Source organism: Aquarana catesbeiana, linkage group LG11, assembly GCF_042186555.1.
Source record: "Aquarana catesbeiana isolate 2022-GZ linkage group LG11, ASM4218655v1, whole genome shotgun sequence".
NCBI lineage: Eukaryota > Metazoa > Chordata > Amphibia > Anura > Ranidae > Aquarana > Aquarana catesbeiana.
Window position 1 is genome coordinate 68,180,050 of NC_133334.1, and position 16,160 is coordinate 68,196,209.

General features: G+C 43.1%; 1 protein-coding gene across 2 annotated transcripts in view; it reads right to left on the reverse strand.

Annotated features, from left to right (window-relative positions):
- Positions 1–16,160, reverse strand: part of METTL15 (methyltransferase 15, mitochondrial 12S rRNA N4-cytidine) — a 440,648-nt gene that overhangs the window by 402,402 nt on the left and 22,086 nt on the right. For both annotated transcript variants that reach the window (XM_073604532.1, XM_073604533.1), the window contains exon 2: positions 11,547–11,730. In XM_073604532.1, the coding sequence (XP_073460633.1) occupies positions 11,547–11,726 (180 nt within the window). In that variant the 5' untranslated portion in view covers positions 11,727–11,730. The remainder of the gene's footprint in view (positions 1–11,546; positions 11,731–16,160) is intronic.

The window sequence follows — 16,160 nt, forward strand, 5'->3', positions numbered from 1 at the left end:
AAACAGGGTGGATATAAATCAATTATTTTTTTTTTTAAATCTGATTTTTTTTTTTATTTAAATCAATTGTTTTGTTTTTTATCAAGTTTTATTAAAATGCTTTTGGAGTAAAAATCTATCTAAATATAGTTTTCCATTTAAGATACATTATTAATTTTAGTTTATTCAGAATGAAATGGAGCTTAGTTATGTAGCATGAGGCTGTATATTCTGCAATATTTAAATTTTTGGTAAACTCATTCAATGAATCCAAGCTCTGCAAGTTGAGATAGCATGCACTGCATTGATGCATTCACACAATTTCACAGTAACCATGAGATAAACCAAAGTTGAGGAATATTCCTTTATCCCATTGTTTTTTGATCACCTCTGCGTTTTTTATTTTTTGCGCAACAAATAAAAAAAGACCGAAAATTTTGAAAAAAAACAAGTTTTTCTTTGTTTCTGTTAAAAATTTTTGTAAATAAGTACGTTTTCTTCTTCAATTATGGGCACTAATATGGCTGCACTGATGGGCACTGATACGGCGGCACTGATGAGGTGGCACTGACGGGTACTGATAGGCGGCACTGATAGCTGGCACTGGTATGCGGCACTGATGGGCACTCATAGGCGGCACTGATGGGCACTTGTAGGTGGCATTGATGGGTACTTATGGGTGGCACTGATGGGTACTTATGAGTGGCACTGATGGGTACTTATGAGTGGCACTGATGGGTACTTATGAGTGGCACTGATGGGTGGCACGGATGGCACTGATAGGTGGCACTGGTATGCGGCACTGATGGGCACTCACAGGTGGCACCCATGGGCACTCGTAGGTGGCATTGATGGATACTTATGGGTGGCACTGATAGGTGTCACAGATGGGCACTGATGGGCACTGATAGGTGGGCACTGATGGGCACTGATGGGTGGCATTGCTGGGCATCACTGCAATATACTGGTGCCAATCAGTGCCCATTTGTGGGCACTGATTGGCACAGATTGGGCACTGACTGGGCACATGTGGATGGCCATGGGGTACATACCTGGCCATCCACATGTTGCCCCTCTCCCTGGTGGTCCTAGTGGCGTCCCTGGTGGTCCAGTGTGGTGATCCGAGGGGGGGCTGCGCTGATAAACAATCAGCACAGACCCCCCCCCTGTCAGGAGAGCCGCCGATCGGCTCTCCTCTACTCGCGTCTGTCAGACTATTGACATCGTGATCAGCCGTGATTGGACACGGCTGATCACGTGGTAAAGAGCCTCCGCCAGAGGCTCTTTACCAAGATCAGTGGAGCGGTGTGTCAGACTGACACACCGCTCCACCGATCGCCACGATGCACGCCCCCGCAGGCGCGCTGCAGCATGTTATTCTGCTGGACGTCATATGACGCCCATTCAGGATAACTGAATCACCGCCCGGCCGTCATCTGCTATGGGCCGGGCGGGAAGTGGTTAAATCTATGTACACTACAAACTGTATGATTGAATCGGTTCTGATATCGATGTTTTACTAGCCTGACAGCTTATTATTATTAATAGGAAACCTTCATTTTGTTTGCAAATATTAAAGATTTTAACTACAAACAAGAGTCCTTACATTTAAAGAGTACCTGTCATTTCAGATCCATCATGGCAGTGCTTGTTAGCGGGCATCCACTCCACTCCCAGTGAATGGTACTGTCGGTGAGTCAATAGTGGGTCAGAGGAGGAGCCACTGTGGGACAGATATGACAGTTGCTCTTTAAAAATTATGATTTAAATTGAGTTGATTTAAATCAAATCCACCCTGGACAAAAATTGAACTTTTTGGCCTAAAAGCAAAACCCTATGTGTGGCGGAAAACTAACACTGCACATCGCCGAGAACACACCACCCCTACCGTGAAGCATGGTGGTGGCAGTATCATGTTATGGGGATGCTTTTCTTCAGCAGGAAGCTGGTCAGAGTTGATGGGAAGATGGATGGAGCCAAATACAGGGCAATCTTAGAAGAAAACCTGTTATGCCTCGTACACACGATCAGATGCCACCAGCAAAACTCTGATGAGAGGTTTTGGTCGGAAAATGGGACCGTGTGTATGCTCTATCAGACTTTTGCTGGCGGAATTCCAGCCAGCAAAAGATTGAGAGCAGGTTCTCTATTTTTCAGTCAGAAAAGGTTCCTATCCGAAAATGCGTCTGTCTGTATGCAATTCGGACGCGCAAAAAATCACGCATGCTCGAAAATAATTTGACGCATGCTTAGAAGCGTTGAACTTCATTTTCTCGAGCTCGTCGTAGTGTTGTACATCACCGCGTTCTTGTCGGTCGAAAGTTCAGAGAACTTTTGTGTGACCGTGTGTATGCAAGGCAAGCTTGAGCGGAATCCTGTCGGAAAAAACACCATACCTTTTTCCGATCAAAGTTCCGATCATGTGTATGCGGCTTTAGAGTCTGCAAAAGACTCGAGGCTGGGGCGGAGGTTCACCTTCCAGCAGGACAATGACCCTAAACATACATCCAGAGCTACACTGAATGGTTTGGATCAAAGCATATTCATGTGTTAGAATGGACCAGTCAAAGTCCAGACCCAAATCCAATTGAGAATCTGTGGCAAGACTTGAAATTTGCTGTTCACAGACACTCTCCATCCAATCTGACCCAGGTTGAGCTATTTTGCAAAGAAGAATGGGCAAAAGTGTCAATCTCTAGATGTGCAAAGCTGGTAGAGACATCCCCAAAAAGACTTGCAGCTGTAATTGCAGTGAACCACAGATGCCAGTCTGTCAGGCTGGGGAGCAGTTCTGGAAGAAACATGCACGCAGGGAAGATGGTCTGCAACCGAGAGACGCTTGCCCATCAATATTCTAGAAATTCGGGCAATTTACTTGGCCCTCATGGACTGGTCTTACAGGCTACAGGGTCATCCTATTCGGATACAATCCGACAATGCCACGGCTGTGGCTTACATCAATCGCCAAGGAGGCACCAGAAGTCTGTATGCCCAAAGGGAGGTGAATCGCATTCTTGCATGGGCAGAAAGCCATGTTCCCTGCCTGTCTGCGTTATTCATCCCAGGAGTGGAAAATTGGCAAGCGGATTTCTTAAGTCGCCGGATATTATGCCCAAGAGAATGGTCCCTACACCCCGACATATTCCAGACCATATGTCAAAGGTGGATCTATTCGCGTCCAGATTCAACAGGAATCTGGACAAATTTGTGTCCAGAACAAGGGATGTAATTGCTCAGGGGTCAGATGCTCTGACAATCCCATGGGATCAGTACAATCTAATGTATGCCTTCCCTCCGAACCCACTTCTTCCGCGGTTCCTGGGAAGGGTCAAAAGGGAAGCAAAGTCAGACCTTTTAGTAGCCCCAGCTTGGCCCAGATGACCTTGGTATGCAGAAATCGTAAAGATGGCAGTGGGCAGGCCTTGGGTCCTCCCATTCCGGCCAGATCTGATCACACAGGGTCCGATTTGCCACCCTGCTTTACGAAGTCTAAATTTGACGGCTTGCCTGCTGAAACCCACATTTTAAAAGACCGTGGGCTCTTGGAGTCAGTCCTTTCCACTCTGGTCAATGCCAGAAAGCCGGCCTCCAGGCTTATTTACTACAAAATCTGGAAGGCATATGTTTCCTGGTGTGAACCCAGGGGATGGCATCCTAGAAGGTATATGATTAGCAGAATCTTGACCTTTCTTCAGTCAGGCCTAGAAATGAGATTGGCTTTGAGCATTATCAAAGTCCAAATTTCAGCTTTGTCTGTATTTTTTCAGAAGCCAATTGCTTCTCATTCCCTGGTCCGGGCCTTTATTCAGGGGGCACTACGGTTGAATCCGCCAGTCAAACCTCCAGTATGCCCATGGGATTTGAATTTGGTGTTGTTTGCTTTACAGGGACAACCCTTTGAGCCACTGCACCTGGCTCCTTTAGCGCTTTTGACTAAAAAATTAGTCTTCTTGATAGCCATATCCTCTGCTAGGAGAGTATCAGAATTGGCAGCTTTTTCTTGTAAAGAGCCATATTTAATTATTCACAAGGACAGGATTGTTATGCGTCCTAATCGTTCCTTCTAAGGTGGTTTCAGGATTCCATTTGAATCAAGATGTAATCCTACCATCCTTTTTTCCAGATCCGCAGTCCGCAGAGGAAGAATCTTTGCACACTCTTGATGTTGTTAGAGCGGTCAGTGTCCATCTGCAGGCAACCGCTCAGATACAGAAAATTGATTGTTTGTTTATTCTGCCAGATGGCCATAAGAAAGGCCAAGCAGCGTAGAAATTCACTCTTTCTAGATGGATTGGACAGGTTATTTTTCAGGCTTATGATATAAAGGGGAAGACTCCTCCTTTTCATGTGAAAGCGCACTCAACTAGGGCTGTTAGTGCTTCTTGGGCAGTGCATCACCAGGCCTCCATGGCTCAGGTCTGTAAGGCTGCGACTTGGTCTTCAGTCCATACATTCACCAGATTCTATCAGGTGGATGTGAGAGGGCAAGAGGATACCGCCTTCGGGCGCAGTGTACTGCAGGCTGCAGTTTAGTTCCTCTGGTCCGTTTGCGGTCTATATTTTCTGATCTGTGTCTCCCTCCCCTCAAATGAGCATTGCTTTGGGATATCCCACTATGTAATGAATACTCTGTGTCCCGTGATGTATGATCAAGAAAATAGGATTTTTAAATACAGCTTACCTGTAAAATCCTTTTCTTGAGAGTACATCACGGGACACAGAGCTCCCACCCTTCTATGGGTTTTATGTGGTTACCTATTGCTTTGCTACAAAACTGAGGTCCTCCCCGTATGGGAGGGGTTATATAGGGGAGGAATTCTCCTTAATTGGGGTTATCCAGTGTCCAATCACCGAAGGTGCCTATCTAACCCACTATGTAATGAATACTCTGTGTCCCGTGATGTACTCTCAAGAAAAGGATTTTACAGGTAAGCTGTATTTAAAAATCCTATTTTTATCTTGAAACCAACAAATGTCAGAAAAAGGTTTAGTGTTTAAGTGGTGAAACTTTTTTCACTTACACACAGTCTATTCCATTGACAAATTGTTACAATGTTTATACTTAAGTTCAACTGATAAAGAATGTTTTGATTCTTGACAGACTGCCCAGTTTTTCTCTTCCTTTCTTTTAACAGCTGTGGCTTCAGAAGAGCAGACAGAATTTGCATAGAAAGAATTGTGAAACACTTTAGTCGAGATCATGATAACGATTCTTGACGATTAATTGTGCAGCTCTAGTACTATGCAATCTGATGCAGGTAAAACGCACAGCATTTGCAAAGCGCTAAGGGTATTGTTAACTTTGTATTAACACCCACAGAGGATTACACACACAGTGCAATTGCAATACAATGCAGGAAACACGCAGGGATCACTGCGTTTCCCGCACCGCATATGTGTGAATCTTGGCTGAACGTTCAACTGGAGCTTTAAAGTTTAATTATCAATTGCTATCATTTATTTTTTAATCTATACTTAAAAGATACATTTTAGGGTTTTTAATATTTCTTTAAACATACCCTTTATCTTTAATTTTATCTTTTTTTTTTTTTATTAAGTTCATGTACCAGTTGAAGAAAATTGATAGCAACAGACTGCAGAACAGATTATGCACTTAAAGTTGCAGGGTGCAATACTTTGAGAAAAATGTGAAGGAGAATGACACAGTATCCCTATGCAGCTAACGCAAAGCATAACTCCAGCCCAATTTTATTTTGTGTTTTTACAAGAAACGTGGGTGTGAACAATTATTCCAAGGCAACCCTACCAGGACTGATGGTCATAAGTCAGCCCTTTGCTTGAGTATGGTTTGGGTTAACAGGCACCTGAAGCAATCAAACTAATTACCCCTCAAAATCCTTCCAATTTTACCAGTCCAGTCCACATTTTGTTCGACACTAACAAGCTCAGTGGAAGGGGACCCTTTGAATCCCCAAAACACAATGGATTTTTATAATATTAAGAATCATACACACGATCGGATTGTTGGCCAACAAAACCATGGACTTCTGTCCGAAGGGCGTTGGCCCAAACTTGTCTTGCATACAAACGGCAAGAAATTGTCGGCCAACAAACACGAACGTAGTGACGTACTACGTGGTTTTTCAGCTCTTTAGCGCCACCCTTTGGGCTCCTTCTGCTAATTTCGTGTTAGTAGAAGTTTGGTGAGTGTTGATTCGCGCTTTTCAGTTCATTTCTGAACAGCCGTTCGTCAACCAGACATGTTGCGGAATCGGAGGAGATAACGTGTTATTTATTATTGGTCTTGGAGTTATTGCTTTGACATTATTTTTTTGGTTGAATAATGATTTGATTTGGTATATTTTCTATATTTTTGGATGCACAGAATGCACTTTTTGGTTAAAGCGGGGGTCCACCTATCTATCGTTTTTTTTTTTTTTTGAGTTCATTCACAAACTTTTCTTCTCAGCATTACATACTCAGATATTGTGTGTAATATGTCCGCCTGTGTCAGATTTCGTCGGAAAGAATAACTTATATTATTCACTGCAGGCAGTTTCCATCTTCATTGTGGGCATTTGAAGCCCACAAGCATTTATTTCCTGGATGCGGTGAATGCTGTGCTCCCAGCATTCACCGCTCGTTCCTGCACATGCTCAGTGGCATCCTGGGAAGCTTGAGACTAGCTCCCAGGAGTCTGGGAGAGGCTAGAAACACGCCTACTCCCACAGGAGGAGAACCAGGAAGCGCAAAGAAGAATAGAAAAATAAAAGGTAATTACGGCGATTTACATTTTTTTAAATGGCATGTCAGCATCTAGGCAAGGAAGAGAATACATACAGATATTGTTCAAAATTTGGGTGGAACCCCACTTTAAGTTCTATTGGCAGATAGCATGTCTAATTTTTTTGTTTTCTTTTTTTAATGCACAATAAAAAATTTGTGTAGAATAATACTTGGCTATGTGTTTTACTTCAAATGACAGTTTTGGGAGTAGGCAGTTACATTTTAAAAAATACAATGTAAAATTAACAAGAGACACCAACATAGTTGTATCTTTGATCTTAAAAACTACGGGATAATGGTGCTGTGGTAACTTGCACAAATAAAAAAAAATTTAAAAAGCATAATATTATTCTTGATATCACTAGAAAAAAAAAGCTTTTGACAATTAAATTTGCAATAACTCCATCAGTATCACCAGCAAAGCAGCTTCATTATTATCCCATTAAAGAAGAAGAGAATTGTGCGCTGTACTTGGAGATTTTATAATTTGCCACGTCACGAATGTTAATTCTCCATTACGAACGCTAGTTTACAAGATCGACCGCTTCTGGCTCGTCCTTGCTTCCGAGCATGCGTGTTTGTACTTTGGACTTTTGTCCGACAGACTTGTGTACACACGATCGGAAAATCTGACAACAGTCATTTGTTGGCGGCAAATTTTTAAAACATGCCATCCAATATTTGTCCGTGGAAAATCCGACAACGATGGAGCGTACACACGGTCGGATTTTCCGCCAACAGCCTGACATCCAACATTTCCCGTTGGATGTCCAATCGTGAGTATGAGGCTTTAGAGCAGGGGTCTTCAAACTGCGGCCCTCCAGGTGTTCAGGAACTACAATTCCCATCATGCCTAGTCATGTCTGTGAATGTCAGAGTTTTACAATGCCTCATGGGACGTGTAGTTCTGCAACAGCTGGAGGGCCGTAGTTTGAGGATCCCTGCTTTAGAGTCTGAATAAAATGAAATCAGACTTTTTACGTTCTGCACTTCCCTCCTTGCACACGCAGACAGTGAAAAGCTGACGGGCACTTTAACCCCTCCCTGCTTTATCCAAAACAAAATAAAACGTTTTGGCTGGAGTTGAGCTTTAGAGCCTTAACACGGGCTTCAGCTTGTATATGAGCAGTGTGAACAGCAAGCATGGACAAAGCATTCGCAGAGCTTTCAGCGAGCTTGGTTGAGGCTTTTAAAATACCTTTCAGCTCCAGTTTGTAAATGCTGAACACAGATCCTGATGAGAGTGCTGATTGCCACTTTAGGCAAGCTATTAGCAGGCTTCAAGAGGAACTACAGTCTGCTCACATAATTTGTAATAAAAACATCTTTGCCATTCTGAAGTTTCCCTCCAACCACTTTGTATATTATTTTATATATACTGTGATTCTGTACATGCCAAATATGCTGCAGAAATCTCCCTTCACTGAGTCTGGCTGCAGCCATTTTAACTGTGGGCAGCTGAAGCTGCTGCCTGATCACTTCCTGGATTTACACAGAGGCACACCTCCAGCCCTGCAGCTCTCATTGGCCCTCTTATGACTCATCCCCCCCTCCCTTTATGGCAAACCTTCATGAGAGTTAGAGAGAGAGGTGTGCATGATGTTAAAAGCCTAGGCTTTTTACCAGACAAGAAAGAGGAAGTGGGCTGTATAAGGTATTTACTGGCAGAACAAATAATGTTAAAGGCTTCATGTACACGGGTTGTTTTTACAACCTCTCCTGAACAATTTAACTGGACAGATAGTAACCGACATTTAAAACGTCCGTTTTGCCGCATTTAGTGGTGTTTTGACGCGTTTGCGTTTAGAAGCGTTTTAAAAAAAAATACTTTGTTTTTTCAAACAGCCAAAAATGAAAAACGCCTGTAAACGAAACGTGGCTAAGCGTGAGTCACCGCATTTAGACGCATTGGGCGCTTGAACTGCCCGTAAACTCAGCTTCTGAACGCATTTTTTTGCGTTCCAAAAAATGCCTCTAAACGACTATGTACCCTGTGTACATGTACTGATAAGATAACAGAGGAGGGTTCAGGGGCAGCTGAAAAAAGCCCAACTGCTCTTAAACGTCCGTTTAGCAGTAGCAGTGTACATGAGGCCTGACTATCCAAAGTTAAAACAACAGGGGCAGAGAATTTAATAGATGGAAAGATTAAAAAATGACTGAAGTTCCACTTTCAACAGGCTTTCAACAAGCTTCAAGAAGTGCTGAAGCCTGCTAGCAGCTTGTTTAAAGTGACAATCATCATTCCCACTAGGATCTGTGTTTTCAGCATTACAAACTAGAGCTGAATGGTACTTTAAAATCAACAAAACTTGCTGAAAGGTCTGCTTTGTCAAAGCTTGCTATTCACACTGCTCTTATACAAGCTGAAGCTCGGGTGCAACAGGTTACAAGTGGTTGTAAACCCCTACATGTACCCAGAGAAGGGACTATCCTCAGGTGATACAGAGATTTAACAAATCTTCCATGATAGACTGTTATGCTGGTGCTCCCTCTCTCCTGTATTCCCCCCATCCCCATCTCCTTCCTTATCCCCCCCCCCCTCCATCTGGAGTTAACATTTGTACTTTATAGATTGTATGTATTGTGTTTATTCAATGCTCAGGTAACATATTAATTGATCTGAATTTCTGTATTCTTTGTTAATTACGCTCCTGTCGGAACACCTGACTTGCAGTTACTAATTTGTATTACTCTCTTTTATATGTGCAAACCTCAATAAAGGACATATTAAAAGTAAACAAATCCGCCTGCACAAGTTGTACCTGTTTATCTGTAGTCTTCTCTACATTTGTTCAAAGTGCTGAATGTATTAACTTGACCGAGAGTTCAAAAAAAAAGGAGGACAGAGAGCTAAAGTTACACTCTGCAGAGCTCAGTGAGGAGAGCTCTGAGCGCTTATTGGAAGGGAGTGGAGGGAAGGGAAGGGAACCCTCCCCTCCCCCCAGCTTCACACAGCACACAGGAGCAGAGCTGAGACTGTCAATATCTTTTGGTGACAAAACTTGTCAGAAGTGACGCATGCTGATAGCAGAGGAATAAAGCAGCAGATAGAATTGACACTTAGACCCCTTTCACACCGCTCGGGGCTTTCACACCGGAGCGGTGCGCTGGCAGGACGTCAGGAAAACTCCTGCCAGCAGCTTCTTTGGAGCGGTGAAGGAGCGGTGTGTTTACCGCTCCTCCACCGCTGCTCCCCATTGTAGTCAATGGGGCAGCGCTGGGATACCGCCGGCAAAACGCCACTATTGCGGCGCATTGCGGGCGGTTTTAACCCTTTCTTGGTCGCTAGCGGGGGGTAAAAGCGCCCCGCTAGCAGCTGAAATGCACCGAAAATCCGACTGTAAAACGGTGCTAGAAATAGCGGCGTTTTATCGCCGACGCTATAGCGGCTCGGTGTGAAAGGGGTCTTAGTGTATTTAATTGAGACAAGAACACACTATAGAGGAGTATGCTTTCTTCATATTTCATGTATGAGGTTTACAACCACTTTAAAAAGTGTAAGTAAACCCCCCTATCGTTTTCAGCCAAGGAAGCTGCCATCTTTGCCTCTGTTTAATCTACAACTGCCATGATGCTGCGACATGTGATCAGTTATGACACCAGCCATTGGATGGCTTAACAGTTTGGTTGAGAGCACAACCAATGGAAGTGGTACATTTCTGGCATGTGCCATAAATGAAACTGTTTTATGGATGGGTTTACTTCCGCTTAAGGACCAGAAGGATTTGCCCCCTTCATGACCAGGCCATTTTTCGCGATACGGCATTGCGTCACTTTAACTGATTAACTGACAATTGCGTGCTCAGTAGGACGTTGTACCCAAATAAAATTGATGTACTTTTTTCACACAAATGGAGCTTTCTTTTGGTGGTATTTGATCACCTCTGCATTTTTTATTGTTTGCACTATAAACAAAAAAAGACCGACAATTTTTAAAAAATGAAAACAATATTTTTTTCTTTTTGCTGTAATACATATCCAATTTTTTTTTTTTTTAATATTTTTTTCATCAGTTTAGGCCAATATGTATTCTACATATTTTTGGTTAAAAAAAAAAAATGCAATAACTGTATATTGATTGGTTTGCGCAAAAGTTATAGCGTCTACTAAATAGTGGATATATTTATGGCATTTTTATTTTTTTTTAATAAGTAATGGCGGCGATCTGCAATTTTTAGCGGGACTGCGACATTGTGGCAGACACTTTTGACACTTTTTTGGGGACCATTGACATATACAGCGATCAGAGCTAAAAATAGCCACTGATTACTGCATAAATGTCACTTGCAGGGAAGGGGTTAACACTAGGAGGCAATCAAAGGGTTAAATGTGTAACCTAGGGAGTGATTCTAACTGTGGGGGGAATGGGACTGCCTGGAGGAGAAGACTGATCACTGTTCAGCAGCCTAATTGGTAGGAACAACAGATCTGTCTCTCCTCCCCTGACAGAATGGAGATCTGTCAATTTACATTGACAGATCTCCATTCCGTCTTTGTCAGAGGCGATCACGGGTGGCCGAAATCGCGCGCGCGCGCGCCCCATAGTGCTCTTAAAGCGGCCGACATACAGTGACGGCGATTCGCCCAGGGGAGCCAACCTGTCGCAGTATAACTGCGGCGGCTGGTCCTTAAGTGGTTAAGTTTGCCAGGATGATGAAAGCAACATAGGTTGTGGCTTATTGGGGGCACAGATGGGATCGCTCTTTGGAAGGTCTGAAGAAGGGACACATGTTTAATCAAAACCATTTGACAATTGCTGTAGAAGAAAAAAAAATATAAGTATTTTGGGTAAAAATAAAGAAATAAAAATGACTAACCTGTCCTTCTTTTGGGCACAAGCAGCTGATGACTTCATTAACCATTACTGGTAGATGCAAGGCCTTTTCACACTCTGCCTCTGAGCTCCCGTCTGCGTGTTGAAACCGCCTTGATGGCACACAATATTTGCGCAGTCTGGCGTATTTTCTGCAGATTGCTAGGCTTAACTTGAAAATCATGCTTCTGTTGGCAGCCACAGGAGAGGAAAGAAATGAAAAACTTCATTTAGAACTTTTGGCAACATAAACAATTCAAATCCCGGCTTTCCAAAATTACAACAAAAACACACTACTAACCATAGTGCCAAACATACTTAGGTATATGAGCATTAGGCAGACCGTGGGCTTCCTTGCAAATAAATACGGACATTGTGACCTCTGGAATTAATCATTTGCAGTGTGGATAAACTTGTAATTGAAAGTGTCCTACCATTCAACCGCGGGAGATGCAAAATGATACATATACCGCAATTTTACCTTTCCGTATCAGTCCACAATTCTAGATCTCGGTGCTCACTTGCAATATTGTAATCCAGATAGGCAATCCAAGGACAGACTCCAGCATTGATTTCTCTTCATTGTAACATTTTAGTTTTTGCCTTTGCAAAACTGCATTACAATGAGAGATTAACTACTTCAGCCCCGGAAGATTTTACCCCCTTCCTGACCAGAGCACTTTTTGCGATTCGGCACTGCTCGCTTTAACTGCGCGGTCGTGCGTCGTTGCACCCAAACAAAATTGACGTCCTTTTTTCTCCACAAATAGAGCTTTCTTTTGGTGGTATTTGATCACCTCTGCGGTTTTTATTTTTTGCGCTATAAACAAAGAGCAACAATTTTGAAAAAAAAAAGCGATATTTTTTACTTATTGCTACAATAAATATCCCCCCAAAAAATATATAAAAAAAAAAATATTTTTTCTCAGTTTAGGCCGATATGTATTCTTCTACATATTTTTGGTAAAAAAAAATCGCAATAAGCGTATATTGATTGGTTTGCACTAAAGTTATAGCGTCTACAAAATAGGGGATAGATTTATAGCATTATTATTATTACATTTTTTTTTTATTAGTAATGGTGGCAATCTGCGATTTTTATCATGACTGCGACATTATGGCAGACATATTGGACACTTTTGACACCATTTTGGGACCACTGTCATTTATACAGTGATCAGTGCTATAAAAATGCACTGATTACTGTGTAAATGACAATGGCAGGGAAGGGGTTAAACACTAGGGGGCGATCAAGGGGTTAAGTGTGTCCTAGGGAGGTGTTCTAATTGGGGGGGATGGGCTTCCACTGACATGACAGCGATCACTGCTCCTGATGACAGGGAGCAGTGATCTCTGTCATGTCACTAGGCAGAACAGGGAAATGCCTTGTTTACAAAGGCATCTCCCCGTTCTTCCGCTCCGTGACACGATCACGGGCCCCCCGGTGGACGAGTCCGCAAAACCGTTCACGGAGCACGCGGCGCACACGCCTACAAAGCCGCAATTTAAAGGGGACGTACCTGTACGCCCATTTGCCCAGCCGTGCCATTGTGCCAACGTACATCGTCGTGCGCTGGTCGGTTAGTGGTTAAAGTGATTGTAAAGTCTCGTTTTTTTTTTTTCAATAAAAATAACAAACATTTTATACTTACCTGCTCTGTGCAGTTGGTTTTGCACAGGGCAGCCTGGATCCTCCTCTTCTCGGGTCCCTCTTCGGTGCTCCTGGCCCCTCCGTCCTGTTGAGTGCCCCCACAGCAAGCAGCTTGCTATGGGGGCATCCGAGTGAGTCACAGCTACTTGTGTCCATTCAGACACGACCCCGCCCCCTCTCTCTCCTGATTGGCTGACTGACTTTGACAGCAGCGGGAGCCAATGACATCGCTGCTGTGTCTCAGCCAATCAGCAGGGAGAGTCTTGGACGACCGAGACACTCGTGGACATCACTGGATAGAGATGGGGCTCAGTTAAGTATTTGGGGGTGCTGGGGCAGCTGCTGAACACAGAAGGCTTTTTATCTTAATGCATTAAGATAAAAAAACCTTCTGACTTTACAAGCCCTTTAAGCTCCTGTTTACACCGAAAGGGGATTTGAAATCGCGTGACTTCACTTGAAGTCATGCTATTTCAAAGCCGCAAGTCAGTGCGACTTGCCTGCCATCTGTGCGATTTCATGCACAAAATGTCTATGCAAGTCACACCTGAAAATGCAAAAAAATAGTGCAGGAACCTTTTTTTCAAATCGGTGCCTCAACGCAAAGTCGGCGTCGCACCGATTTGAACCGTTCCATTGCCGACAATAGGGTGTGACATGTCATTGCTATTTGGACCTGGAAACAGCAGCATAGTGCAATGCTCTGTTGTGCGGTGACAAGTGGGGTCTACCTTGCACCATGTCCGCATTTTATTGCAGCTCACTGCACAGCACCTCCGGGCTGTGTTGCAGTGCGATTGGGTCACATAGAATACAATTGTTTTCTATGTGCCTGAGCGGTGACTGGTATTCTTCCAGTGGTGAGAAATAAGTGAACAAGCCCGAAATCAGATGAGTTTGGTTTGACATGCGGACCCGTGGCTTATTAGTGTTAGTGGTAGGGCTATTGTTGGGGTTAGCATTTTTTGGCACAAGAATAAACCCGGGATAGTCAAAAGCAGCTTCTGTTATATTCAGAAGCCATATAAAGCCCATATCAGCCTAAGAATCACCTTTATTTCTCCAACCTTATCGGCTCCAATGCTTATTGCCAATATGCTGAAAACCCCTGAAATGTTCCAGTATTTGTCGAAATTTGCAATAAAGCAAAAACTCCTAATTTTACTTGTCCTTGCTCACAATTTATGAAACAAAATGGGCTTCACAGCGAGAGAAGACAACTAGAAACATACAGGCTGCTGCTAACAATACCTCTACTTCCTATTCATACAAAACCCTAAGCAATGGTGTCATTTTTTTTTTTTGTTATTAGCTAACAAGAATCACTTCACCACTTGCCTTCTGGGCACTTTTACCCCCTTTCTGCCCAGGCCAATCTTCAGCGCTGTCGCACCTTCAATGACAATTGCGTGCTACTGTACAGGATTGTACCCATATGAATTTTTTATCATTTTTTTCACACAAATAGAGCTTTCTTTTGGTGGTGTTTAACCGTTTGCCGATCAGGCGCGCGCGGTTCGTCTCGGTGTCCGCCGGCCACCTGCGATCGCTCCACAGAGAGCCAGAACAGGGATCTGTCATTGTAAACAAACAGATCCCCGTTCTAACAGGGGAGTAGAGAGAGATCTGCTGTTCCAAGTGATCAGCAACAGCGCCCCCCCCCCCTACAGTTAGAAACACCTCCCTAGAGAACATTTAACCCCTTGATCGCCCCCCTAGTGTTAACCCCTTCCCTGCCAGTGTCATTCCTACAGTAATCAGTAGCTATTTTTTAGCACTGATTGCTGTATAAATGTCACTGGTCCCAAAAAAGTGTCCGATCTGTCTGCCGCAACGTCACAGTCCCGCTAAAAATCGATGATCACTGCCATTACTAGTAAAAATAAAATTAATAATAAAAATTCCATAAATATATCCCCTGTTTTGTAGACGCTATAACTTTAGCACAAACCAATCAATATATGCTTATTGCGGGTTTTTTTTGTTTTTTTTTTAACAGAAATATGTAGAAGAATACATATTGGCCTAAACTGATGAAATTTTTTTTCTTTTTTTCTTGGATATTTATTACAGCAAAAAGTAAAATATATATATATTTTTTTTTCAAAATTGTTGGTCTTTTTTTGTTTACAGCGCAAAAAATAAAAACCGCAGTGGTGATCAAATACCACCAAAAGAAAGCTCTATTTGTGGGGAAAAAGAGGACACAAATTGTTTTTGTGTACAACATCGCATGACTGCGCAAATAGGACACTAATGATCAGTGCCCTGATTATCAGTGTAGATGTCCCCATTCACACTAGCCAGCTACCCTATTCACGCTGCGATAGCTTAGGAAAGAATGCAGATAACTGGCAAGTGTGTTTACATTGTGATCAGCTGTGATTGGACACAGCTGATCACGTGGTAAAGTGCCACTGATTGGCTCTTTACCCCGATCTGTGATTAACTGTGTCCAGTGGGCGCGATCACGGGAGGAAGTCATATGACCGTGTTGTAGCCGTCATTTTGCTATAGCAAGGATGGCAAGTGGTTAAAGTGGTTGTAAACCCTTACATATCCAGTAAAGGGACTGGCCTCAGGTGATACATAGAGATGAAACAAATCCTCCTACATAGGCTGTACTTGTTTATCTACAGTCTTCTCTTCTCTACATCAGTTCAAAGTACAGAATTGAAGCTTGACTGAGAGATCAGAAAAAAGGGGGCAAAGAACTGAAAATCGCACACTGCAGAACTCAGTGAGGTCCCCCCCCCCCCCTCCTTCACATAGCACACAGGAACAGAGCCGAGGATATCAATCAGCTGGAGATCCCTCCCTTGTCACCATTTTTTTCTTGGTGTCAGTAAAACATCTGTTAGAAGTGATTCATGCTGATAGCAGAAAAACAAATTAGCATACAGAAATGATACTTAATTGAGACAAATACACACTATAGAGGGTTATGCTTTCTTCACATTTCATGTC